Raw genomic sequence first — 27,065 nt, 5'->3', positions numbered from 1 at the left:
ATATATTTTAGAGTGTTTTCTATTAATTAATTAATAAAATCTGTAAGGATTACCTCCCTTACTTTTCAACATTAGTGTACAATATATAGAATAAGGAAAATGAAAACTGTCATAAAATCATTAAATCTTGTCTGATCTTAAAAAAAAATGCAGGTGCACATCTTCAGATGGTGTTCAACATATGTACAAATTTTCAAACTGTTCCATGCAGTAATAAAAAATTCTATAGGGGGGACAAAGTTGCGTCTACAGACAGACGGACAGACGAACAGACAGACAGACGGACAGGGTGAAACCAATATACCCCCCTAAACTTCGTTTGCGGGGGTATAATGAGAGAATGTATGAAAAGCCCCCCTCCTCCCCCCCCCCCAAAGAAATGAAAGAATGTATGAAAGCCTCCCCCTCCTCCCCCCAAAAAGAAATGAGAGAATGTATGAAAGCCTCCCCCTCCCTCCCCCCCCCCCAAATATGTAAGCCTCTCCCCCCCCCCCCAAAAAAAAATGAAGAAAAAAAGAATTGGCTAATACCGTTTCACACCCAAATGTATAAGCATTCTGATACGCTTTGCAATCAAAACTCTTTATCAATTTTTTCCGAATTAATTTATTTTTTTATTATATTTATTTATTAGCTGGTTAACAGTATCTTTTGGATTTAAATATATATCGAAAAGAGCTCTGCATAAAAAATGTCAGGATGTTTAAGGTCTGTTTGACGTTTTACTTACCAAAAATTGTTGAAACATATACACCCTTCTCTCTCTCATATTAACGCTTTCATTGTTTACAGATTCCTTCAAAATACACGATTCATGTATTGGCCGGAAAGTAACCCCAAAAAGAAGTCCTTTTTATATGAAAAGCCTTACCCCCCCCCCCGCACCCCCTCAAATCTATTAAGAATTGAAGTTTGCCAAAACAGTAGTGGTGTTTTTTTTATCTTCGGGATGGGGGTATGTCAATGTGTTAAGGAGTATGTCGGCTCCTTTAAAATAAATAAAGGTCGTGATTCTATCAGTAGTTATTTCGTTTTCTACAGATTCCTTCAAAACACACAATACATGCATTGGTCGGAAAGTAACCCCCAAAAAGAAGTCCTTATTATTACCCCCCCCCCCCCAATGGATTAGGAATTGAAGTGGCGGGTTTTTTTTTTTAATCTTTAGAATGGGACATGTCAATGTGTTAAGGAGTATGTCGGCTCCTTTAAAATAAATAAAGGTCGTGATTCTATCAGTAGTTAATATAAATATCAAGTAAAACATGTCATTGACAAGATGACCCGGTGAACTGATGACCCTAGGTCATTCCGTGAACTTACAGACCAGTCATAAGACATTGACAAGTTGACCCGGTGAACCGATGACCCTGGGTCATTCCGTGAACTTAAAGCTCTGGACACGAGACCATATGGAGTATAACTATATACATTTATTTAGTGACAACATTAGATACACCTCTAAGTTAACTGATTTACAGAGTTTTATCTTATGAGTGACAAATAGACGTCATCCATGGATCTAAACACTCTTGATATTGCTAACATTTGGCCCCAAAATCAATCAGTCACATTTTGACCTGGAACAACCTCTCTCCTTGGTAATCTTAAAATTCTTATCTCTGCCTTTGACCCCCACTGTCAAAACAATTATCCCTTACCCCCCTCCCCGGGGGAATATTCTGGATCCGCCCACTTTTCCTTGAAATAAGTTAACAACAAAACAACAAAGTCTTGTACATAAATTTATTTGAACCTGTTATTAAAACTTCATATTTGTAAGCGTCATGATCAGTAACTCTTGATATGCAAATTTTATGTGACTATCACACACATCCAGTAATACATGGAAAAATACAGTACGTAATATACATGGTATAGTAAGCCGACACATGCACACTGAAGAGGTCACAGGTCAGAGTGAATATATTAATAATCATCATTGTTAGCTATGGTCAGCGTGAATATATTATAACGTCACTGTTAGCTAAGGTCAGAGTGAATATATTAATAATCGTTACTGTTAGCTAAGGTCAGAGTAAATATATTAATAGTCGTCACTGTTAGCTAAGGTCAGAGTGAATATATTAATAATCGTCACTGTTGGCTAAGGTCAGAGTGAATATATTAATAATCGTAACTGTGACGTAGGTCAGTGAATATATTATCATCCGCTGTAACCAAGGTCAGACTGAATATTTTCATTATCGCTATCGTTAGCTAAGGTCAGAGTAAATATATTAATTTTCTACATCTCAGCATCATTTTTCGTCGTTATTTTATTTATGGCAAATTTGCAATTACAAAATGTACGATTTTGTTGACACAAAATTAAATAATTTCTATAATCTTTGACTAAACAAATTGTGGGTTGTTTCAAAATAATCCGTTAATGACAAAATATTGATAACAAAATCCATAATGCTAGTCTATAACGTAGATATTTTGATCATGAAATACGAGTTCATCGACTACATGATGTTCTTCTCGGATAAGATGATGTTTGAATTGGTTGAATAACACAAGAGAGATAACTCTGGGTACAGAACATGCTGTAGTTGTATGGTTTAATGGTTTGCTATACAGGAGTCAAACAGATTCTGTAGTGTACCCCTGGTGATATTGATTAATGCTGAGGGTGTGGCTACGTTATATATGGTCAGTATAAATACAATATACCAATTTTATATAGGAAACAAAAGTTTACTACAAATATTGTGTACGATAGAGAATGTAGAAAATTACACAGTCGTCATCATAATAATTATACAATAATCATAATATTAAACAGAATAAAATATATATCGCTTTTATCAAAAACTAAACACGACTAATACAAAATACACACATAAAACTGTTCAATACGCAGCACTGGGTATATGTGTAGGACTAGCGTGGTACACACCAAATCCTCGCGGATTTACTCGGTTAGTGGAAGCCTGGCATCAAACACAGAAATCAAATCAAGGTTTTTCTCATGAAATTATCAATTAAAACTCTGACTAAAATCAAGCGTGAATTGAAATCTCTAAACAGCAACAAAACAGGGGAAGAAACCTGGTTAATTTTCACTCAAACTGTGGTGATAAAGCATATTTCTAAGTCAACATAAAAACATGACTTGAATACAACATCTGCAGTACATGGATGGTACAAATACATATCAAAGAATAAGTAAGCTATATCAGTCTTTATATTGTATATAAGTATTGCATATCTATCATTTGTAACACCATATCATCTATCATTTGTAGCACCATATCACAATTGGCTACCTTAAAACAGTGTAGATTTAATCTATCAGATTCGGAAAACTTCATGTTTATATTCTAAAAAAAAAACAAGTCTGCTTGCAGAAAAAAATCCAAAAATAATCAAGTGTCGAATAACAACTGCTTCTATTTAAAATAGATAAATGTTTGCACCGTTGGTAAACAATTCTGTAAAATCCTGTACAATATGTGACATAACTGGTTAAACACTTAACCAGCAGCTACATATACATATGATATGATTATTGAGAATCCTTTCTTTCTGAGTCTCTTTCTTCTCAATTCCAAATTTCTGTCCTCTGAATACATTATCCATCATTAATCATTCTAAGTATACAAACTTACACATCTATATTGAAAAATCACACCCACAAAAATGCAACCCTAACCCAGATCTCAAACACTCTCACTCCCTTCAAATTCTCAATCACTTAGATGCTTGTCACCTTGACCTTCACAAGGACAGCTGACATGGAAGCCATTATGACATCACAAGACACGTGACAGGCACTATACGCATTATACAGTTAAAGCTGGAGCGTGCGGTGTTAGAAGGCGGATGATGAGTCGCTATCGTGGCCCGTGTCCTTGTACCGCTGTTTACGGAACTTGGCCAGCTTCTCTCTGGCTTCGATCCATTCTCTCTCCTTCCGTAACATCTCCTCTTGAATTTGTAGTTCCTGTAATTTTTTAGAGAAAAGAAAAAAAAGTTGTTTATATATGAGGAGATGAGAGACGAGATGGTAATGGTGAGGATGATACGCTAACATGCAAAGAGACCAGGGCAGTCAGTCCAAGAATACACAGTGTGACAATCGAGGGGGGGGGGGGGGGCTCAATACCTCTGAGACAGAGGAATTTGGACACGGTTATAAAATCTGTCTTTAGATTAAAAATTAAAATTAAAAAAATTCCCCATGTCATTAGACTAGTATACATTACTTTATTCTATACTAATTATCGCCAAACAGAAAAGAACTTTTTTTCAAACAAAATTTTACAGCCCAGAAAATTACCCAACAAAAGTAAAAGAATTTTTTTGTTATAGGGTAAAAGAACAAGGGTTAATGAGCCCGCGTTTCGCCCCCGTCACACTGTGTTATCTAGACAGCCGTCTGGTCGCGTTTCTCCGCCGGTTTATCCTTCAGGCGCCTCGCATCCTCAAGCTGCTTCTCCAACAACAAAATCCTCTCTTGGGCCTCAATTTGCTAAAAATAGCAACAAGACATTGATGACTTTTTGACTCAAACACATCAACTGAGCTTTATCTTCTGACGTTATTTCTGTCTGTTTTAATTGCTGAATATAAACTTTGCAAAATGTATGTAAAATTTCATTATCTTAACATTAATTTTAGCACACAGCTCTTTATATCAAATGTTTTATGTTAAATGAAATGAATCATTTCTTGAATTTATTTACTTCAAGAGAAAGAGAAAGAAAAAGATTGAATTGGAGATGGATTACAAGAAGTCAAAAAGTGATCATACCTCAATCTCCACAAACTTAGTTCTAAGTTCCATAATAAAATTGTTTGATGTTTGTTGTTGTTATTGTCAGACGTTATATATGTGTAGCACTGCTAATTATTCTATTATAACCTCAGTTTGTGGTGTTTGAACACTGTGCATTAGATTTGTATACATTATGCATAGGCGTCGGAAGCGGGGGGGGGGGGGGGGGGGGGGGGGGCTAGACCCCCCCCCCACCCAACTTTTTTTGCAAAGTTAGATCTAACCATTAGGGACATAGCATCATAGAGGGTTCAGCCCCCCCCCCCCCCACTTTTTCTCGCATCAAAGATAATTGTTCCTAAATTTTCCTTGAAAGATTGAGAAGTTGGAGTTCATGATTTGGGGAAATTTTTTATTTTGGTAAGTAAGATTTGTATTTTTGGAAGTATAGGTATACCCCCCCCCCTCCCCCCTCCCCCACAGATTAGGATTTCCATGATTTTGGGAATTATTTTGTTTTCCTCTCAAAATTTCTGAGGATTAGTCTAGCCCCCCCCCCCCCACTTTCAATTTGCTTCCGACGCCAGTGTTATGTGAGACTCTTGTTGGAGTTTGTCATATATGTACTCAGTGTGTCATGTGTGATTCTAACTTGAATACTGTAAACGTATTACATTTAACTGTGTATTCTATTTAGCGTTTTTGGCAGAAGGCGGCTTCTGCATAATCAAGTGCATTGCTAAATGCCATGTATATACGTATAGAATAGGAATATTCAGGAATATGCTAATTAAAATCCACGCCAAATTGTTCAAAAACTTTTTTCCGCTAAATATCGTACACGCGGAATATAATGTGTTTACAGTAGCACATATCATCATGTTAACAAATTACATTTAATTAGAATCCTGAAAGAAACGAGAAATGAAACCAGTAATGACCTCCGGTGACTCCTGGCTGTAAAGTGAGGTCAAATTTAAGAGGTCAAAGGTCGTCAAACACCAACTCATTTTGACAATAAATTCAAATTCACTGGTGAAAATCCCCTAAATTGAAACATCGTTAGTTGTTTTGTTAGTTACATTGCATGTAATTTATCAGTTGTTAGTGTGTTAATTATATCTTAAGCATAATCACTATATTTATAAACACTATATATTGTATGTAATGAATTAGTGTGTTAATTATATTGAGTATAATCACTATATCGTATGTAATTAGCTGTTAGTGTGTTAATTACATCTTAAGTATAATCACTTCATATTGTATTTAATTACCGGTAGCTGTGTGTTAATTACATATTTTAAGTATTTTCAGTATATGTGTTATATTTCTAATCTGGACATAGATAGTATATTAACAATGATAAGACCATACAGGTTGGCGTGGAGTCAGTGATGTGGATGTGTACATTTATGTTTGAAAGTAGTTTGTGTCAATACTTGTTATAGATTTTACCTAATCAAGAAAATAATATAAAAATCTTTAGGATATTGAGGTGAAATATAAAGTGTTAATTATGAAATGAATTGATGAATGTATAAATTAGAAATACACTCGTAACGTTCATATTTATCCCATGTTATCTTGCAATACTTGGATTTCATCAATACTTTGTAGTTTCATTAGTATTCGTGGACATAAATTTTTGTGGATTTAATGAAAATCACAGTTACATAGATATGTATAAACTCATGGCTAATAATCCAATCAAGTCTACTTGTTATTTGATATTGCACTTCACTGTAAATTTAACTTCATGAATCAGCTCAACTAAATGAAACTAAATCAAAATTGGTAATTAATGAATGCTGATGAAATGACACTGTACAAGTTTTTAATATAATAGTAGTAAAGATCAGGTACAAACATGGAATAAAAATAATCCTCTAAAGTCAAGGATGAATATGGTAAACCAACTCATATTTGCAATCATGAAATGTTAAAGAGATTCGAAAATTCCAAATCATTGCCGACAGTCTTGTCACAAACAACAATCTTCTCTGGATTTTTTTCAGAAGATTACTTTTTCGTAAACTAGACAATGAATGATTAATCTAGAGGTAAGTTTCTATATTGCTATTCATCACTGTGATTGACAGATGCAAAGACAAGTTGGTTTTCAGTTTATCATTGTATACAAGAACATAAATACATGAAGAAATATACAACACACAGTATGTGGGCGTGTCTCACCTGTTTGATCCCGCCCACTTTACGTGAGTCGACCGCCACGTTTATATCCTCGTCCTCGTCTCTCTGCTTGGCCTGCTGGGCCGCCTTCACCAGGACCTCCGTGGCACGCTTCACCGCATTACCTGCCGCCTACAGATATGAATAGTAACAAGGTCATATCAAGGTCATTTATTGATCTTATATTGTAGCTAGGTCAGATATTGATCATATTAAAATCAACAACAAGAGGCCAATTGGCCTTAACGGTCACCTGAGTAGCATACATCCCATAAACAAACTTGTCACGGAGCCTCATATATGTATCTAATTAATTAGGTTTCATACTGGAGTAGAAAAATTATAAATTTGTAATGACGACCACATTTCAAAAAGAACTGTGAAACCTATAATTTTGGTGAAAAACTAAGATCTGGTCTACAAAATCATGAATTCCGTTTTCCTTTCATGTGTGCGGGAGTAAAGAAAATAATTTTTTAACGTTATATGCATTAACATCTATACATCCATTTTGGCCCTGTCCTAGAGTCAAAACCCATCCTTGAGGGGACATGAAAATTAAAATTTCAGTAGAGGACTTCCTGGTAAACATATTAATCAGTCAGTTTTTTTAATACAGATGTGTGAGAATAGAGAAGAAAAATATATGCATTAACACTATATTGCCATATTGCCCCCCCCCCCCCTTTCATGTCCTGAACCCCTGACCAAGGGGCCATGAATTTCACAATTTAGGTAAAGGAGATTGTGGATATCATAACAATGTATTCAGTTTTTTGCCCACATGTGTGGGAGTAGAGAAGAAGAGTTTTTAAGATTTAAAACAGTTTTACTATATGGCCATATTGGCCCCACCCTGGAGCCTGAACACCTAACAAAGGGGTCATGAATTTCACAATTTTAGTAGAGGCCCTCATGGACATCATAACCATGTATTCAGTTTTGTGCTCACATGTGTGGGAGTAGAGAAGAAGATTTTTAAGATTTAAAACAGTTTTACTATTTGGCCATATTGGCCCCACCCTGGAGCCTGAAACCTAACAAAGGGGTCATGAATTTCACAATTTTAGTAGAGACCCTCATGGACATCATAACCATGCATTTAGTTTTTAACAAATATATATGGAAGTAGAGAAGAAGATTTTCTAAGATTTAATACATTTTACTATTTGGCCACATTGGCCCTACCCTAGAGCCTGAACCCCTGACCCAGGGGTCATGAACTTCACAATTTTGATAGAGGGCCTCATGAACATCATAATTATGCATTTAGTTTTTAACAAATATATATGGGAGTAGAGAAGAAGATTTTCTAAGATTTAATACATTTTTACTACTAGTATTTGGCCACATTGGCCCCATCCTAGATCCTGAACCCCTGACCCAGGGGTCATGAATTTCACAATTTTGATAGAGGGTCTCATGGACATCATAATCATGCATTTAGTTTTTAACAAATATATATGGGAGTAGAGAAGAAGATTTTCTAAGATTTAATACATGTTTACTATTTGGCCATATTGGCCCCACCTTAGATCCTGAACCCCTGACCCAGGGGTCTTAAATTTCACAATTTAGGTAGAGGGCTTCATGGACATCATAATCATGCATTTAGTTTTTTTAAAATATATATGGTAGTAAAGAAGAAGATTTTCTAAGATTTAATACATTTTTACTATATGGCCATATTGGCCCAACTTAAAGTCAGAACCCCTGACCCTGGGGCCATAAATTTCACAATTTTGGTAGAGGGCTTCATGGACATCATAACCATGCAACTGTTTTTTTCCTCACATGCGTGGGAGTAGAGAAGAAGATTTTTGAAAATTTGGCATATTTGGCCCCGCCCGTAGCACCCCAAGGGTGGTAGAGCCATGAATTTCACAATTTAGATTCTTCTTACCATAGAGATGCTTCACACAAAAAATGGTAACGATTGGCCTGGTAGTTTTCAAGAAGAAGTTAAAAATGTAAAATTGTTAACGCACAACGCACAGACGCACGACGCACGGATGAAGACCAATTGCAATAGGTCACCTGAGTGACTCAGGTGACCTGACTCAGGTGACCTAAAAAACTCAATCAATACAAGGTCAAATAATGTCATCTGTTCATCTCGTGTTGTTTCAACATATTAAAGTCATAATGAAACTTAAATGCTACATTTAATAAAAAAAAAAAGACCATATACATTTCCTGGCGATTACCACAATAACGAAAGTGACACAAGGCATTAAATTACAAGAAAACATTGCTTTTACCTGGAGGCGTTTCATGGCGACTGAGTCTGGGTCAGCCTTGACCCTGCAGGCGACCAGGAGATGGGCCGTCGACCCAGCGACCTCTTTGGCCGAGGCGATGAGTCGCTCCTCTGTAGCATGACCTTGAACCATGGCATTGGCCGACTCACACAAACTATGAGTGGCAGCAGCTACCATCTTAGCCTGTGGAGTATAAAAAACAAAGCTTAAATCAGTGGAGTATCAAAAACAAAGCTTAAATCAGTGTTTAAACGCAATGTTTTGTACTAAAATAGCTCAAATCAATGCTTGTATTGGAAAGAAGAAGAATCAATAAAAATGTGCAATGATTTATCCTTCTGTGTCAACAAACATACAAAATCATTCACGATATTTAACCATTGAAAAACTATTTGCTTCTGAAATTTTTCAGAAGTATTTTGTATTTAGAATTATTTAAAAATATTATCGATTTGTAAATTACTGCATTTAATCAACATGCTTCTATTGAATTGCTCATTGTTTGTTTCCCACCCTGTTGGGTCAGAGACTTACCGCTGATATAAACCCCTCGGACCATTGACTTACCGCTGATATAAGCCCCTTGGACCATTTACTTACCGCCGATATAAGCCCCTCGGACCATTTACCTACCGCTGATATAAGCCCCTCGGACCATTTACTTACCGCCGATATAAGCCCCTCGGACCATTTACTTACCGCTGATATAAGCCCCTCGGACCATTTAATTACCGCCAATATAAGCCCCTCGGACCATTTACTTACCGCCGATATAAGCCCCTCGGACCATTTAATTACCGCCAATATAAGCCCCTCGGACCATTTACTTACCGCTGATATAAGCCCCTCGGACCATTGACCGTCATCGTCCAGTATCTGAGATTTGTGGTATGTTGCTCCAATCTGTTATAACAACACAGCAACATATTATTACAGGTATATGATATTACAACACAATCAGTTTATTATTACTTCAATAGTCAGTGGACTCATTTGACATCATTAGGTATCCAATCACTTGTTGCAGATTGATATTTTCATTAGTTTAATATTTGAACAAAACTCTAAAATTATTCTCATAAGATACTTGGATTTTTTTTACCAAAAATATTGTGTCTACATAATTCTTTTTCTCCCAAAGTAACACTGAGAATGCTACAACTCAATATTCATTAAATCTGATTTCTATCTGGCAAATCTATCAATACCAGTAAGTTGTTTGTTCTTAAAAAAGCTTCAACTGATTATTCTAAATACAGCAAAGTTGTATTTGTTTCTGTTAAAAACGATGCCCCAGTCTTTAACCTCTGTAAACATGATGGAAACAATAGTTTTCTTACAGGGCTTAATAAGCCATGATTAATGTTAATATCTTAGCTTCAACAACAAAACAAAATTTCAACATCAAATATGTTATTCATCTAAGAAAGATGTTATCTCAAATTTCTTTTTTAAAGCTGAAGAAAATTATTCATATAACTCATGATAAATATTAGAATTCCCATTCTACAATAGGTCCCTCTACAATCGATAATTATCAATTATAAATCGGTATAATGATTTTATGTAAGTACTTGTGTGATTTATCCAAAGTTTTATAATACCTTGAAAGATAGATATCCATTCAAATATTTGAGTTCCCATGAATAAATCATAAACCACATACATATATACCAGCACCAAGATATAGAGGAGTTCCACAGATGTTGATATTCTTACCAATAATGAGAGAAAACAAAAGTTTGTTTACCCAGTACAGATAAATACAATTTGTTTACAACCCAAGAAGTTGTTGGTACCATACTTCCTCTATTATAGTAATTTATATATGATATATTACCTATCCTTAAATAAAACTATAATGTAAGGTCACCCAGAAGAAAGAAATATTACAGGTTTTAAGTACACCTTAACTGGTTTTCAGTATTTAAGTAAGAGAGTTATAGGTGACATGATGAAGTTTACACGCCTATAACTTGTAATTACATGTAACACTAATGTAATAAATCATTACAGTATATTTCCTGTAATCTGTAATACATCTACCTTTTCCAGCTCTTTTATAACCTGTCAATTGTTTACAGTGTTACACAGACACAATACAACAACCATCAAATTTGTAATTCTTTAAATTTGGTCAACTTTAAACTGTTTTGTGTATCCTTCCCCTTAAATCATTATCAGAGGTGTGTAAATTAAACTGAGAGATTTTACTGCTCAAAGATAAGATGTGTTTTTTGTTTGTTTTTCAATTGATCATACAATGTAAATATAATACAATAATCATTACACTTCCTATTACAGTTCTCAATAATTATTTATAAGTAATATTTTAAGATATTCTTTAACTTTAAAACTAGATAAATGTGATTTATGAAGATGACATTAATACTCTCTATCAATGAAGCATAATTCTGATATGAAATCATTCTTTTGGCCTTTACAGTAATGTAAAATATTGGTTATTCCTTCTAATGGAAGGTTAAGGTCACCCCCCCCCCCCCTTCCGGGTTAAGACAAAAGTTAACACACAGATTTCTGTGGTATTTCAATAAACTGTTGCTAAAACTTAAAATATAACCACATCACAACAGAATCACACCAGTGTCAAAATGGAATTCAAAATGGTGGTCAAAAGCAGGTACAAAGTATAACCAATGGAAATTGGTAAATCAAATGTCATGTGAACAAGTTGGGTAAAAATGGATAGATTAGCGTTCACTGCAAACCTTTCTTTTAAGCGTTGCTATTTTTTTTTAGCTTCAAACCCCCTATCCCTGTCATGATGAATAATGTTTGTGTACACAACGAAATCCAAAAAATCTAAGTTCTACATTATTATAAAGAAAAGTCCTCACTATTCTTAAACTAAATTTTGGAACTAAGTGAGGAATATTGCAAAAAAATTGTCTCCTTTAAAACTAAACATCTTGAGTCAGATTTATTTGAAATTTCCTTTTTCAGGCTATAATTTGGAGTAACATCAGATTTCCAATGTTTTTAACTAAAGCACGAACTTCTGAATTTTTTTTACAAATGAAATAAATGGTAAGTTAAACCTGAAAAATAAACCATATCTTGTCTGAGATACAGATAGTTTCCAACAGACATTAATATGGTGAGAGTTATTTCCCTTTGGCTGCCATTTTGGATTTTAAAATTATTGACCAAATAGAATAACAAGTCATAGAGGTAATCCAGAAGACAAAAATCTTAACAATCTATAAACACTTTCTGTTGAAGTCCCCCAAAAAGATGAAAATATTTCATACTTGGTATTACAGCTCAAATTGTCTAAATTTTGTCAAGTGACAAAATTTGCCTGTTTTAATATGACAGCAATGGGAACTAACTCAACATATATTAAAATCATATGAAGTCTATCTAAACTCAAATTATAAGTCCCCAAAAGTGCAAAACAAGAATATAAAGTGTGTGTAGAAATAATGAGATAATACACCCAGTTGTCACAATACAATTGTGGAAGCAAGAAAGCGCAAGGTTGCCATGGTTACATCAATATTGTTTACCTCTTTGCGCGTGCGAACCTGAAACAGGAGAGAAGAACATGCAAGAACGAAATGAAACACAGAAGAATTAATGCATCGTCCAATGAAAATTAGTCACACAAAAGGTGGTCAGGTGAATATATACAGATCAGATCTAAGCTGACAGAATCCGACCCATTGTCAGATTGACCAATCACAATTTGTGTTACAGCACAGTCTAGGACACATTAACATGCCATGATGTAGAACAAACAATATTATAATGTCAAATTACTCGTCATACTATTTTTGAAGTTCACTAGATTTCTTAGTAAAAACATTTACCATGCATCTCAGAGAGACTGCTAAGAATAGATATTTCAAGCCGGCAGGTAAGTTTATTCATGGCATTAAAATTTGAAAATGTTATCAAAAGCATGTGAAATATGTTCATGCCTTGTTCCAGATTTCTTATTTATGAATCTACCATGCCTTGCAGACTTTACTTGACTTCTAAATATTGGTTCAAACATTTCTCTACAGACAGTTACAAAAGTTAACCCAGGCATTTGTCATTATCACCTACAGTACAGTCCTAAACTCAATCCACTGCTTGCTTACCTTTCCTTGCGCCACAAGTTCTCTTTGTGCGGCCGACGCTGACTTCACCAAGGCTGCCGTTGCCGAGGCGATAGATTTGGCTGCCTCCAGAATTTGCTCTTCAAAGTTTAGACTCATGTCTGCTTCCTGCAATACATCAATGGGAAAAATGTGAAATAAGCCCAAAACACTCAATGTTTTTCCTCTTCAAAGTATGCATAATAATCTTTAATTCAGATGTGAAGGGTTACACTTATCAATTAATTCATGGTTCAGGAAAGTGATATTTGAGGTGTTTGGAATGAAATACATGATATTTTAAATCCTGGTGTAAAAACATATTCGTCACTCCTAGTATTCATTCTGCTATGTTCCATGACCCTCAACTGAATTCCACAGATCACTGATTAAGTTTTTACAACTTATTCTCCAATGTACAAACAGATGTGGTACACTATCTCTTCTGCTGACCGGTGCAGGCCGTAGTGTTGACATGTCTGATATTTGGTGGGACTTGATTTCATTCACCAAATATATCAAACATATCTCACCACAGCTCACTCAAAATATCTCACTCGACAAAATATCTCACTCCAAAGACATCTCTCATTAATCATCTTCCCAAAGCTCACACAAAATATCTCACTCTATAAACTGCCTCAGTCCACAGACAATTCTCACAGAATATCTCGTTAGGGATCTCTTTGACCAAAACTTTTGTTCATTGAATTTATGACTGAGACTATCCCTCCACAAATATCTCTAACAATCCAACCATACAATGTCTCAAACCATGACTCACTAAACCATACAATGTCTCAAACCATAACTCACTAAACCATACAATGTCTCAAACCATGACTCACTAAACCATACAATGTCTCAAACCATGACTCACTAAACCATACAATGTCTCAAACCATGACTCACTAAACCATACAATGTCTCAAACCATGACTCACTAATCCATACAATATCTCAAACCATAACTCACTAAACCATACAATGTCTCAAACCATAACTCACTAAACCATACAATGTCTCAAACCATGACTCACTTAACCATACAATGTCTCAAACCATGACTCACTAAACCATACAATGTCTCAAATCATGACTCACTAAACCATACAATGTCTCAAACCATGACTCACTAAACCATACAATGTCTCAAACCATGACTCACTAAACCATACAATGTCTCAAACCATAACTCACTAAACCATACAATGTCTCAAACCATGACTCACTAAAGCATACAAGGTTTCAAACCATAACTCACTAAACCATACAATGTCTCAAACCATGAGTCACTAAAGCATACAATGTCTCAAACCATAACTCACTAAACCATACAATGTCTCAAACCATGATTCACAAAAGCCCAGTTTTTCTATTGAAATATTTCATTCAATTACAGACATAACTTTATTGAAAATCTCAACGAACATTATTGAAATCTGAATGAAATTTTAAAATTGTTCAATGAAGCAATCTCAACATAACTCATATTAACGGGAATGATAACCATCTCATTTCAACTGATTTCACCTAAACCCAAGCATCTCAACAGATTTTATTCAACAGAGAAATCACATACATCTCAACACAAGCTCACTGAAAATGCCAAGCGGAACCATGTTCACATAATTAAAAGTTGACATTGTAATGTTCGGCTCACATTCCTAAATCAAACATCTCATTGTTACTCAAAGAGCCCTGTGTGAAAGCTCACATTCCTAAATCAAACATCTCATTGTTACTCAAAGAGCCGTGTGTGAAAGCTCACATTCCTAAATCAAACATCTCATTGTTACTCAAAGAGCCGTGTGTGAAAGCTCACATTCCTAAATCAAACATCTCATTGTTACTCAAAGAGCCCTGTGTGAAAGCTCACATTCCTAAATCAAACATCTCATTGTTACTCAAAGAGCCTTGTGTGAAAGCTCACATTCCTAAATCAAACATCTCATTGTTACTCAAAGAGCCCTGTGTGAAAGCTCACATTCCTAAATCAAACATCTCATTGTTACTCAAAGAGCCCTGTGTGAAAGCTCACATTCCTAAATCAAACATCTCATTGTTACTCAAAGAGCCGTGTGTGAAAGCTCACATTCCTAAATCAAACATCTCATTGTTACTCAAAGAGCCCTGTGTGAAAGCTCACATTCCTAAATCAAACATCTCATTGTTACTCAAAGAGCCGTGTGTGAAAGCTCACATTCCTAAATCAAACATCTCATTGTTACTCAAAGAGCCTTGTGTGAAAGCTCACATTCCTAAATCAAACATCTCATTGTTACTCAGAGCCCTGTGTGAAAGCTGTAGCAGTTAAAGTCAATACAACCAACTCTGCCTTTCTTTACAACAAATACTTTGGCTTTTTTGTGGTACAACTTATGTTAGTTTTATGGTGACGGATTGACTTTCTTCTATTAGGCAAGTCCTTCTGTTTGTTTGTTCTGATGTAGTACACATACCTTTGCCTTTTTGCGTGGTTTGAGTTGCGACAGTTTCTGTGCGGCAGCTTCGATGGATTTGGCCGCCGTCAGGAGCTCGCTCTCGGCGATCACTGTGGGGTCTTCGGGATCCACCCAGTCTGTACCTGATAAAGTCAGAGAACACAGAATCAAAGGACTGAAAGCACTCACAGGTAAGCAAAATCAAGGGCTTGAAAGTACTTAATGGCAAAATGATCCTAGAAACTTCTAATTAAATATTAATGAATGATTTTCAACAATGGTTTTGATGCGGAAATGATAAAACAATTGCTGCTATTTTTTCCAACTTTCAATCAGCAAGGTTTTTCTCAAAATTTCTTCTAATTTTTTTCTCCTCAAAATTTGTTAAAACTTTTATTTCTGCATCAAAAGCCCTCTGCATGAACACAAAGTATGAAATGATTATATTACCCTGTCTTTGTAAAAGTAATTGACTAAAATCTAAGAAATGTGGGAATTTTTTACAATTCCTACATTTCGCGCTGAAGAAAACAATACATGCAGGTAATTACATCCTTGTGCATGGATATATAGAAAAAATAAAACAAGTCATACATGCTTGATATCATACTCAGGTTCATGCTGGTAACTCGGTAACAAATGTTACACTGCATCTAACAAACAAGAAATAAACTGGGGACAAAGTCTAATCTAATCACTGACTGCAAACATACAATTTAAAGAAATGAAACTCAGGTTTGCTTTTAGGGATATACATATTGTTTGATCTAATTAATACAGTTGGGGTATGGGGATTTTTCTGTATGTGGAACAATTGATGCATTATACATAAGAATTTACATAGATGACTCGGTACTAACATTATAATTCAGGAGGAATATAAAATGGATAATGATTGTAAGCTGGAATCTAAAACTACTGTAAATTCCTTATTTTTTGTAATGGTTTCAAAACTGTCTGAAAAATAAGAGTGATTTTAAAATCTTTGAGGACTGCATCTCATGATTGTACGTGGAAATTAATTCCTTGAGTTTAATTAGGAATTTACAGTATTTCTCAATGGAATATTCTGAGAAACAGGTGTCCTTGGTTACAAACTATATATATAACTTAAACCTGTCTGTCAATCTTGCAGTACACATACATAGATTTTATATATTCCACAACAACTTGATACGATGTCTTGGCTGAAACAACATTTATAACACTGTAGGCTTAATCAACAGCATACTGTATAAAGGGAAATATTCGCCTTCGTTTTATTTTTGCCCTTTTGCCCTCGCTGTCAGCGTGCGAATTAAAGACTGGGCAAATATCAATGTTCCAATAATCTCTTTACTATGCAATCATGTTTGGGCAAATTTAAGATGGGGCGAAACCGTTTGCAAGTGCAGAAGGGCGAAAATAACACAGGGCAAAAATAACCCTGCATACTGTATTGTATCTTAGGGCTTACACTGAACACAATGCATGTTAACCATTACATGGGGAATTCCAGTGAATTATCCAATACTATAATGATGATAACACAGCTGGAATCCAAGCATGTATGGAATACATTAGGCATGCCCACATAGAAGTCAGAACTGCATTTTACAATAGAGCTTGAGACTTATATTTATTTGGTGATTAAACATAAAACTTTGTATACGTAATATAGAAATTAAAAAATAGTTTGGAACAAAGGAACAAATGGCTTTATCAGTACTTCTAATTGATAACATAATCCAACTTTTATTCGCAACAACTTTATTTGCAATTTATTCCCGATAAACTTGTTGGCGACGACTAATTTTCGCGACCAAGCCTTATTAAGACTGGTGTTGTTATAACAATCATATGACAAGGACTGGGTTTGCGCCAGGAAATATTCATGACAATGAGGCTCTTGCAAACCTCGCCAAATTTCTCGCACGCAAATAAAAGTTGGTTTACAGCGATCATTCCACAAGAGTGAGATGTTTTAAGACCAAGTCCAAGAGTTCCTTTGTAAAATGCAGCCCAGAACTTTCTTACACTAAAGTCCAACTTTTTTCTTAATTTTTTAAGACAAAGAAAGTCAGAGTGGCTGTCTGAGGTCATTCATGATGCATGAGGTCATATGTGTCAAGTTTGCTTTAAATCAAATAGGGTCAAAAGGTCATACATATTCACAGGTCAAAAATAAAGTCAAAGATACAATGATGTAAGGTCAGAGAGAGGCGAGGTCAGAGTTGCATAGGATCAAATGTGTTGAGTATGGTGTAAATCACCTAAGGTCATAAGGTCATTCTGACATCTCTGGTCAAGGTCACACAGATGTAAGGTCAGAGAGAGGAGACAGGAGTTAATGGAATCTACCCGGACTGTTAGTCACGTGATTGTCTGAAGCCTATTTTGGGGGAATTGGACTGTAAACACAAATTGCTGCATTAACAGGAAAACTTTTAAATCAAAATTACAAGGCAATTTTGAACAGCAAATCAAAATAAAAGCCTTTTATAGGACAATTTCTAAAAGCCAATCAAAATAATTTAACAACTTCCAATAGCCAAAATAAAAAAGAATTTTTTCATTGTATAAAACTTAAATGATTTTTAATGGAGGCTAAATTTTATTTAACTTTTTGTGTTTGCTCCGAGAGAAAAGAAACCAGCACAACTTGTTTGATAAAGAACTTTATCTACACATCACATATCATGGTAGGTCATAACTCTCTAATCCAATATCTCAGATGTTAATTCACTGGTCACAAACTCTAACCCAATATCTCAGGTGTTAATTTCACTGGTCACAAACTCTAACCCAATATCTCAGGTGTTAATTTCACTGTTAATGCAGCACTTTTATTCCTATCCTACAATGAAAGCATTCCTCTTTTGTTTTCAGCGGTTGCCATGATTACCTTTCACGATATGGGACCATCTTATCTCTTTGGACGCTAGTTTGAAAAAAACAAAGTGTCATCAAATTATGGAGGGACAAGTTTGACAAGGGGGTAGGAGTGACCTTCCCCCCAAACACAAGACTGAGGGGTAAACAATGCAGCACGTTTCTCATGCACACGAGACAATACAGGTAAATACAGGTAAAATACAGGTAAATACAGGTAAAATACAGGTAAATACAGGTAACAAAGAGTAACAGTTGTTGAATCCAATACATGTCTATCCAATTATCAGATCTCTGTGCCCAAATGCAACACTGCTATTCTTCTGAATATATGTTTTTCTCTCTTTCCCAATACTCCATATAAGTGTATAGATATTGTAATGGTGTGTAATGGTTATTTTCATTCCCACGTTATTTTTGCCCAATTAACCAACCCCTTGAATTAGTAAATTTAAGATGGACCACATCATTAAATACACTAAATTTCTCTGTGTTAATTTTTCATGTTTCAAAAGAGGAAAAATTATTTTCTCAAGCCATTGGGCAAAAATAACATTGGTGTTGAAATTCACCTGGTGTACAGTCAGATCACAAAAGAAAGTGAGTGTTAACAGACTTCATCTGTGTCCGTATCATTTCACCTTTATATCTCTAACCAAACTACAACAGTGTCTATTTACAGAATATATCTCTAGAGTATAAGCCTTGTCTCAAATATGCAGGCAGTGACATTTCTCCTTATCATGAAATACATTCACAGTAATTCAGTCATCCGGGTCAGTTACAGACCCTAACAGCCATTCTGATTGGTTGCTTCCAAATAGTGCTGTCTTTGTATAAAAATTAAAGTTTCTTTGTTCTGATACAAAAGACATCTGGACAAAATACACCAAAATAAAAGGGAAGCCAAAAAAAATCAAAACATGACACTGTAAGCTCAATACCTCCTTCTGCGGGTTGGCCCACTAAAAAAAAACGAAGTCAGATATATATCTACACAGAACCATGCCCATAATCACAAGCCCAGTAAGGGCATTATAAGAAATCACAAGCCCACTTTGGGCGTTATCATTAATCACAAGCCCAGTATGGGCATTATCAGTAATCACAAGCCCACTTTGGGCATCGTCCATGAATACTATTACTGACCCACACATTTTCTAACCCAGACATTAAATGACTCCATCTTTGGCTCCTATTCTATGCATTGTTCCCAAAATGATTACTTCCTTATAAATTTAACTTCATAAATATAACTTCCCAATAAATTGTTGCTCTTGAATTTTACTTTGCATTGAAATTAAATTCCAACAAATTTCACATCTTCTTACTTCCATTAACATTAACTACTGTAATTTTACTTCCTATGAATTTAATGCAATTTTTTCTTTCTGCTTTGCATTTATATCTACATTATGCAATATCTTGAGTTTTAAAAATGCTGCATATTGTCTTATCTGTAATCTTTCAAAAAAATTTGTTATCTGTTTTAAAATTGTGAAAAAATAATAATACATTCTTAAAACCTTTTCCTCTCATGCATATCATAATTCATATTTACATGTATCAAAACAATCACCAATAGTTTTTACTTTAAAAAAAGTTCAATAAAAAATATATATCTACAAAAACTGACAAATAATAAAATTTGAATGCTATGAATATATGAGATAGATACGGTACAACAGAGCAGAATATCATGAAGTTGTTGTGTCGGCTGTTGTTATGGTAACAGTGACACAGGGCTATAATTATTACATGTATAATGGCTACACATCACACCCCTAATCTTGTGACAGGAATTATCAGTCACATACCTTTAATGAGTTCAGAGCAGTGTACGATTTCCTGTACGGACACCGCAACTTGGTGCGCACGTGCTGCCAGTGTCTGCTTGGCCTCCTGGGAAGGTTTCTGGACCACCTGAAAAATGGCCGCGAAACAAGGTGGTAAGATAACAGAATCACAGGCCCCACATTTCTACAACAATCCCTCCCCACATATTAACAGCTTCAATAACAACAATCCTTCCCCACATATCAACAGCTTCAATAAACTTGGTGTTTTGAATATTCTATTACTGACTCTATGCACACTGTGTGCTAACTGTGCACATTGTGCTGATTTTTTACACTGTGCTAACTGTCCACATTGTGCTGAGTCTGTGCACACTGTGCTCTGTACACTTACCGTGCTGACCTGCTCCAGTAGATCTTTGTAGACAACAGCACAGTTCTTGCCGGCTGCTATCGTCTTCTGTCGGACTTCTGTTGTCTCTGCAGTGCTGGCTGTGCCCTGTCAACACACAGAAACATCTATATTCTTAACATTTCTTGGAAATACAGTTTCAAGGAAATGTAAATTTGTGGACAATGATCTTATATGTTTTACATTGTACTCGAATCTCTAGCAGAATATAACATACCCTGCATGTTGCCAGTAAATCAAAGATGGCCTTGCGTCCCATGTTGGCACAGATGATGACGTCCTCTTGGCGACCCGAGTTCCCAGCAGCCACTGCTTTGGCAGTCGCCGTGGTGATAGGTTTGGTCAGTCGGATCAGATCTTCTGCCGTTGCTTTCTTCTCTGGCAAGGTTCCAGCCTCGTACGACTATGAAAGAAAACATCAAACAGTACAGTGTCTGTTGATGAAGGAGAAAAAACATAAATTGGGAAATAAACCATTGGACTTTAGTCGGATTAGTACCCCTGTAATACCTTAACCTGTGGTAGACTCCAGGGCCTGAGTTACCTGTATTTGTACCTGTAGTTACCTGTGTATATTCAGTGTATTACCTTAACCTCCTGTCCTATAGTCTCTATGGTAGACTCCAGGGCCCGAGTTACCTGTATTTGTACCTTTAGTTACCTGTGTATATTCAGTGTATTACCTTAACCTCCTGTCCTATGGCCTCTATGGTAGACTCCAGGGCCTGAGTTACCTGTATTTGTACCTGTAGTTACCTGTGTATCAGTGTATTACCTTAACCTCCTGTCCTATGGCTTCTATGGTAGACTCCAGGGCCCGAGTTCCCCGCGCGGCTTCATCCTCCACGGTCTTCACCGTCTTCAGTAACGATGTCACGTTGGTCACCATCACCTGGAGGGGAGATTGATATCTACAGTTTACTTCATCTGTTGTTTTACACATACTCTCATTTTCAATGATAAGTGACTGTTTTCATTAATAACTGTCTTATCATACATCCTGATTTTTGCTAATTTTCTTTTTTTTCATCTTTTTACACTACAAAAACAAATTTCTGATAAGGCAGGTCAGACAAAACTTTTTAAAACAATATTTACTTACCTAATAATGATTTTTTTCAAGTGTTTGATACATATGACTTGGTAATACTGTTTTTATTTGACGACTATTAACACAAACTTCTACAATATTGTTTATCTCTGAATGTCATAACCATCCTTCACCTCGATCAAAATCAAACACGTTTCTCTGAACAATTATTTTTAATTAACACAGACATGTTATACAGAGTCAAGCAAGATATGTAAATAATAACAAGATATACAAGGCTTCCCTATCTAACATAGATCATAATACATTAATGGTCACAACATGGAGATATCCTTATTCAGCCCTACCTATGACATCAATTACACTATCAAATTAAATAAAATATTCATTGAGACTTGAGTTTTTCTTTCTTCAGACTTATTAAAAGGAAAAGCATTTGAATTGTTCATGCAAGAGTTGTCTTTCTTATCAAATGGGTCAATGTACCTTAAAGCTTAGCCTAACACAATGAAACAAGATTTTCTTGTCTGAACAATGCATTGTCTTTCTAATTAGGTTAATGTACCTTAAAGCTTAGCCTAACACAACGAAACAAGGTTTGTTTGTCTGAACAATGCTTGGTTTGAGATGAAATCACAAGCCTGTATGAACAGGGAGACACAATGCAGGTGTCTGGAGATCTCTGCATGTCCCAGCCTCATGCTCTCAACAGAAGCTTGCAGGGAGGTTTAATACTACAGGCCTCAAACTCCAACATCCTGCCTCTCAGCTAAACTTAAGGTGGTTGATTGGTCAGATGTACTGTCAAGTTATTTTATAGCCAAATTTTTAGATATGTAAATTCATGCTTATTTTTATATTTTTTCTCCAAATCCTTTTTTTTTAATGTTAAATAAAGAGGTTTTCTCTTCCTGAGGTTTAAAATGGTACAAAAATTACAAAATAACCACCATTTTATAACATTACCAAAAGGTTTTTCTTTTCGAGTGAATCAAGCCGATGGTCAAGTTCCCCGAGTCTGAGAGGCAAAATGATTTGGTAGTCCCGCAGCTCATATAATTATTTGTACTGAATTCAAATTCTTGAGTTAAAATACTTAGCAGCTTACTGTTTCCACTGACAAATCATGATATGTATAGGAGCCCTGTGCTGGCTATAACCACCACAGGGAGTGATATGAGCTAGAACAACATTGTTACTGCAACACAAACATGTTACACCGAACTGTGCTCATTTCTTCCTATCAAGAAAGCATTGCAAAACTAATACTCGACAATAGCTTTACTGCTTTTTCCATTCTCAAAAAATCTTATACTTTAAACTACCAGGTAAGTTTACAATGTCCAGTCAGTTAAAAGGTAGTGTGTCAACAATAATTTGTAGTCATTTGCTAATTGAGTGTACAGTGCAAGAAGGTAAAAGAAAAATTGGAGGAAAGGGGTAAACAAGTTTTAGCAATAATTAATCCCCATGCAGAAATTTTCTGTAACTTGCAGGAAGAAATGAACACAGTTGTCACTAGTAGCCTGGAAAATGGTTCAGTGTGAAACAGGGGGATGGTTTCTATGGAAACACCAATTCAAATGCAATCTGTTGTTTCTTAAATCTCAAACCTCTACAGGATTTCAAAAATTCAATTTATAATGATAGAAGCTCTCACAAAAAGTCATTAATCACAACATTCAAAATTTTTCTTTTTTTTTTTTAAATTGTTTCATTAACAGCTCTTGTTTTTGTAAATTGTCAACAACACTAGAACAGAGAAATATCATCCAATCAGATGGCTCGAAATTTTAACTGCACTCAGTACATGCTGGAAACATAGATAGTATACCCGTCCGGCAAACCCTCGATCAGGGAGTCTGTCTTCTGTAAAATCACACGACTCCACAAATCAGACAACAGTTAACTTAACAATTGTATCTATCAACGCCTAGGCGGCCTTTGTCAAATTATACTGTATATATTTCTTCCAATTAAAAAATAAAAAAAAATCTTTATGCACAGAAAACTTTTCAATTTTTAAACCTGTTTAAAATTGACTTTAAAAAAAACAAGAGGCCCATGGGCCACATCGCTCACCTGAGGAACAATAGTTATGATAAAATCAGCTCAATGGAGTCATAATACAAACTATCTGGACAATGTACAATAATACATGTAGATCCTGTATAAATAAAATCCATTTTCCCCTGGCTATTCTTATGTTTATAATCATTAGTCCCTTTTCTAACAGGATGATTTTTATAGTCATATCATATGTTGAGTATTGCAGTTCTCAAAAAGATCCCTAACAATAGTTTATATATGGGATATAAACGTACATCAAACTCTGAACCTTCTCGTGAGGCCAAAGAATTGTCCTGGGGCCAAAGTCTTAACAATTATAAAGAATCATCTGGCTGATTAGTTTCTGAGAAGATTTTTAAAGATTTACCCTATATCTCTTGTTAAACTTTGACCCCCCACCCCATTGTGGCCCCACCCTACCCTGGGGATCATTATTTTCACAACTCTGAATCTACACTACCTGAGGATGCTTTCACTCAAATTTCAGCTTTCCTGGCTGATTAGTTTCTGAGAAGAAGATTTTTAAAGATTTACTCTGTTTATTCCTATGTAAAACATCGACCTCCCATTGTGGCCCAAACCTACCCCCAGGGGTCATGATTTTCACAAATTTGAATCTACACTACCTGAGGATGCTTCCACACAAGTTTCAGCTTTGCCGGCGGATTAGTTTCTGAGAAGAAGATTTTTAAAGATTTACAGTATATATTCCTATGTTAAACTTCGATCCCCCATTGTGGCCCCACCCTACCCTCGGGGGTCATGATTTTCACAACTTTGAATCTACACTACCTGAGGATGCTTCCACACAAGTTCCAGCTTTGCCGGCGGATTAGTTTCTGAGAAGAAGATTTTTAAAGATTTACTTTATATATTCCTATATAAAACTTTGATCCCCATTGTGGACCCACCCTACCCCTGGGGGTCATGATTTTCACAACTTGGAATCTACACTACCTGAGGATGCTTCCACACAAGTCTCAGCTTTCCTGGCCAATTAGTTTCTGAGAAGAAGATTTTTAAATATTTACTTTTTATATTCATATGTTAAACTTCGACCCCCCATTGTGGCCCCAACCTACCCCCGGGGGTCATGATTTTCACAACTTTGAATCTACACTACCTGAGGATGCTTCCACACAAGTTTCAGCTTTCCTGGCCGATTAGTTTCTGAGAAGAAGATTTTTAAAGATTTACTCTATATATTCATTTGTTAAACTTCGACCCCCCCCCCCCCCCCCATTGTGGCCCCATCATCAAGTGAGCTAAAAAGGTTCAGTTTACCATTCAATAAGTTGGTTTCTGGAAGAACAGACTTTGACAATTTTCGTAATAAATATTTACAATTTTTTTACTTTTTTAATCTTTAGCTTTTAAGATCTGTGTACAAACATTGTGAGCAAATCTCTGTATCTTGCTTATAATTCGAAGCTTAACACTCAAATATGTTTAGTAAGTAGGAATTGTAGGGTAACAATTATACAAGAAACATGAACTACATGTATAACAAATAAAGAACACAATTTATTTTTTCGAAATGAATCATATATTATACATGTATATACCTACATATTTTCGTCAGCGATATCAAACTCTATTTAAACTGAATAAACTCGAGAAAATGCCGAGCATCTCAACAAAACCTATTGTATTAATCTACCATTACGCAAAAGATAATGCCGAATTACCGATAGAATTATTTGTACTTCGAATTCAGTACCCCTACATCAGATTTTGCTTAATTTGCGCAGGTAAACTGTTAACTGTTTGATTTACCGTAGTCTCTGTTTTATTTGATACGTAAAAATCACGAAATACAGACGATAGTTCCCAGGTTACAAAGCATAAATAATGAAAACGAAACGAAAATCAGAACAAGCTAACACCAACGTCATGTGTGAAAACTGTCAACGCATTGAAATATTTAGCCTTAATTTACTTCACAAAATCGGCACCAATATATTTTGCATGTTTCAAAAATTTCCCTTCATACGCGAACGGTTGCATAGCAAGTAAATTCATCATAGTCAGATCGACCCTTTTTCGTATAATGTCATGGCTGCTTTAAACAAAGAACCTCGTTTTAGAAGTATGGAATACGAGTCTTGGTAAAATGGGTATGCAAACCCGGGCCGTGGCAAAATAAAAGCCGGGGCAGATCGGCAATCGTCAATTCCAAATACGCATTATTTTGCAGCAATATTTACAGCGAATACAAATATACTGGTCCATCAAATATCCTGAAATTTTAATGAGATTGGCAGATTAATACCTGCCAATCTTTTGTTTTGCTCAGACCAAGTCTTGCCTACCCATTTTACCGTAGGTAATTCTTACCGTATGCCGAGCCCGAAGCTATTAAACTGATTAAAACACGCATTTCCTTTATTATTATTTTCGTAATAACTCAGATTTGAATCAGAATTAGCACTTAATTTTTGCAATTTATATTTTCCTTACCATAAGGATAATTTATGCTAAACTACGTTGAATTGAACTAATTAGTTCTTGAGAAGAAGATTTTTAAAAATGCACCCCCCTTTTTCTACAGTTTCAAGGTTTTCTCCGCTTTGAATACAGACTTTTATTTCTGCAATTTATATTCGCCCACCCATAAGGATGCTTTGTGCCAAATTTGGTTGAAATTGAATAAGCGGTTTTAGAGAAGAAGTTCAAAATGTAAAAAGTTTACAGACGGACAGACGGACGGACGGACAGACGGACAGACGGACGGACAGACGGACGACGGACAAAATGTGATCAGAATAGCTCACTTGAGCTTTCAGCTCAGGTGAGCTAAAAACTTTATCTACATTTTGAATACTGAAAAATCATTGCTAATAAAAAGTTAAGCTGTGCCTGGAATTGTTTGAAATAAGGATTAGCAGAAAAGGTTTATAATTATAGACCTGGGCTACTCCAATAATTGATTGCCAGAAGAGGTTTTTCCATAGAAGAAGAGAGTGCATTACATCACTACACCACAACACTACCATCTCATCAAGGTTAAAGTTCTAACACAAGGTCAACGCTCCGCCCTTATGTTACAGTAATTCACTAATCAAAATTTTGAGCATTTATATAAAAATTATAAGCACGTTTTCAAAATCTCAAATTTTGAGTTTAAATAAAAAA

The 27,065-nt window shown here is 35.5% G+C and overlaps 1 protein-coding gene across 12 annotated transcripts in view; it reads right to left on the bottom strand.

The window, feature by feature from the left end:
* Positions 1-1,732: 1,732 nt before the first annotated feature.
* Positions 1,733-27,065, bottom strand: part of LOC117687305 (talin-1-like) — a 60,745-nt gene continuing 35,412 nt past the window's right edge. For 7 of the 12 annotated variants that reach the window (XM_066075928.1, XM_066075909.1, XM_066075917.1 and 4 more), the window contains 13 exons: positions 21,585-21,701; positions 21,027-21,212; positions 20,792-20,896; positions 20,419-20,524; positions 19,546-19,566; positions 18,615-18,650; positions 15,749-15,873; positions 13,290-13,415; positions 12,711-12,728; positions 10,012-10,083; positions 9,181-9,363; positions 6,923-7,051; positions 1,733-3,952 (listed from right to left, as the gene is read on the bottom strand). In XM_066075928.1, the coding sequence (XP_065932000.1) occupies positions 3,821-3,952; positions 6,923-7,051; positions 9,181-9,363; positions 10,012-10,083; positions 12,711-12,728; positions 13,290-13,415; positions 15,749-15,873; positions 18,615-18,650; positions 19,546-19,566; positions 20,419-20,524; positions 20,792-20,896; positions 21,027-21,212; positions 21,585-21,701 (1,356 nt within the window). In that variant the 3' untranslated portion in view covers positions 1,733-3,820. The remainder of the gene's footprint in view (positions 3,953-6,922; positions 7,052-9,180; positions 9,364-10,011; positions 10,084-12,710; positions 12,729-13,289; positions 13,416-15,748; positions 15,874-18,614; positions 18,651-19,545; positions 19,567-20,418; positions 20,525-20,791; positions 20,897-21,026; positions 21,213-21,584; positions 21,702-27,065) is intronic. The other 5 variants (XM_066075945.1, XM_066075959.1, XM_066075920.1 and 2 more) reach the window with 4 other exon arrangements.

Source organism: Magallana gigas, chromosome 1 (genome assembly GCF_963853765.1).
Source record: "Magallana gigas chromosome 1, xbMagGiga1.1, whole genome shotgun sequence".
In the NCBI taxonomy this organism is placed as follows: domain Eukaryota; kingdom Metazoa; phylum Mollusca; class Bivalvia; order Ostreida; family Ostreidae; genus Magallana; species Magallana gigas.
This window is presented reverse-complemented; position numbering and strand designations above follow the sequence as displayed.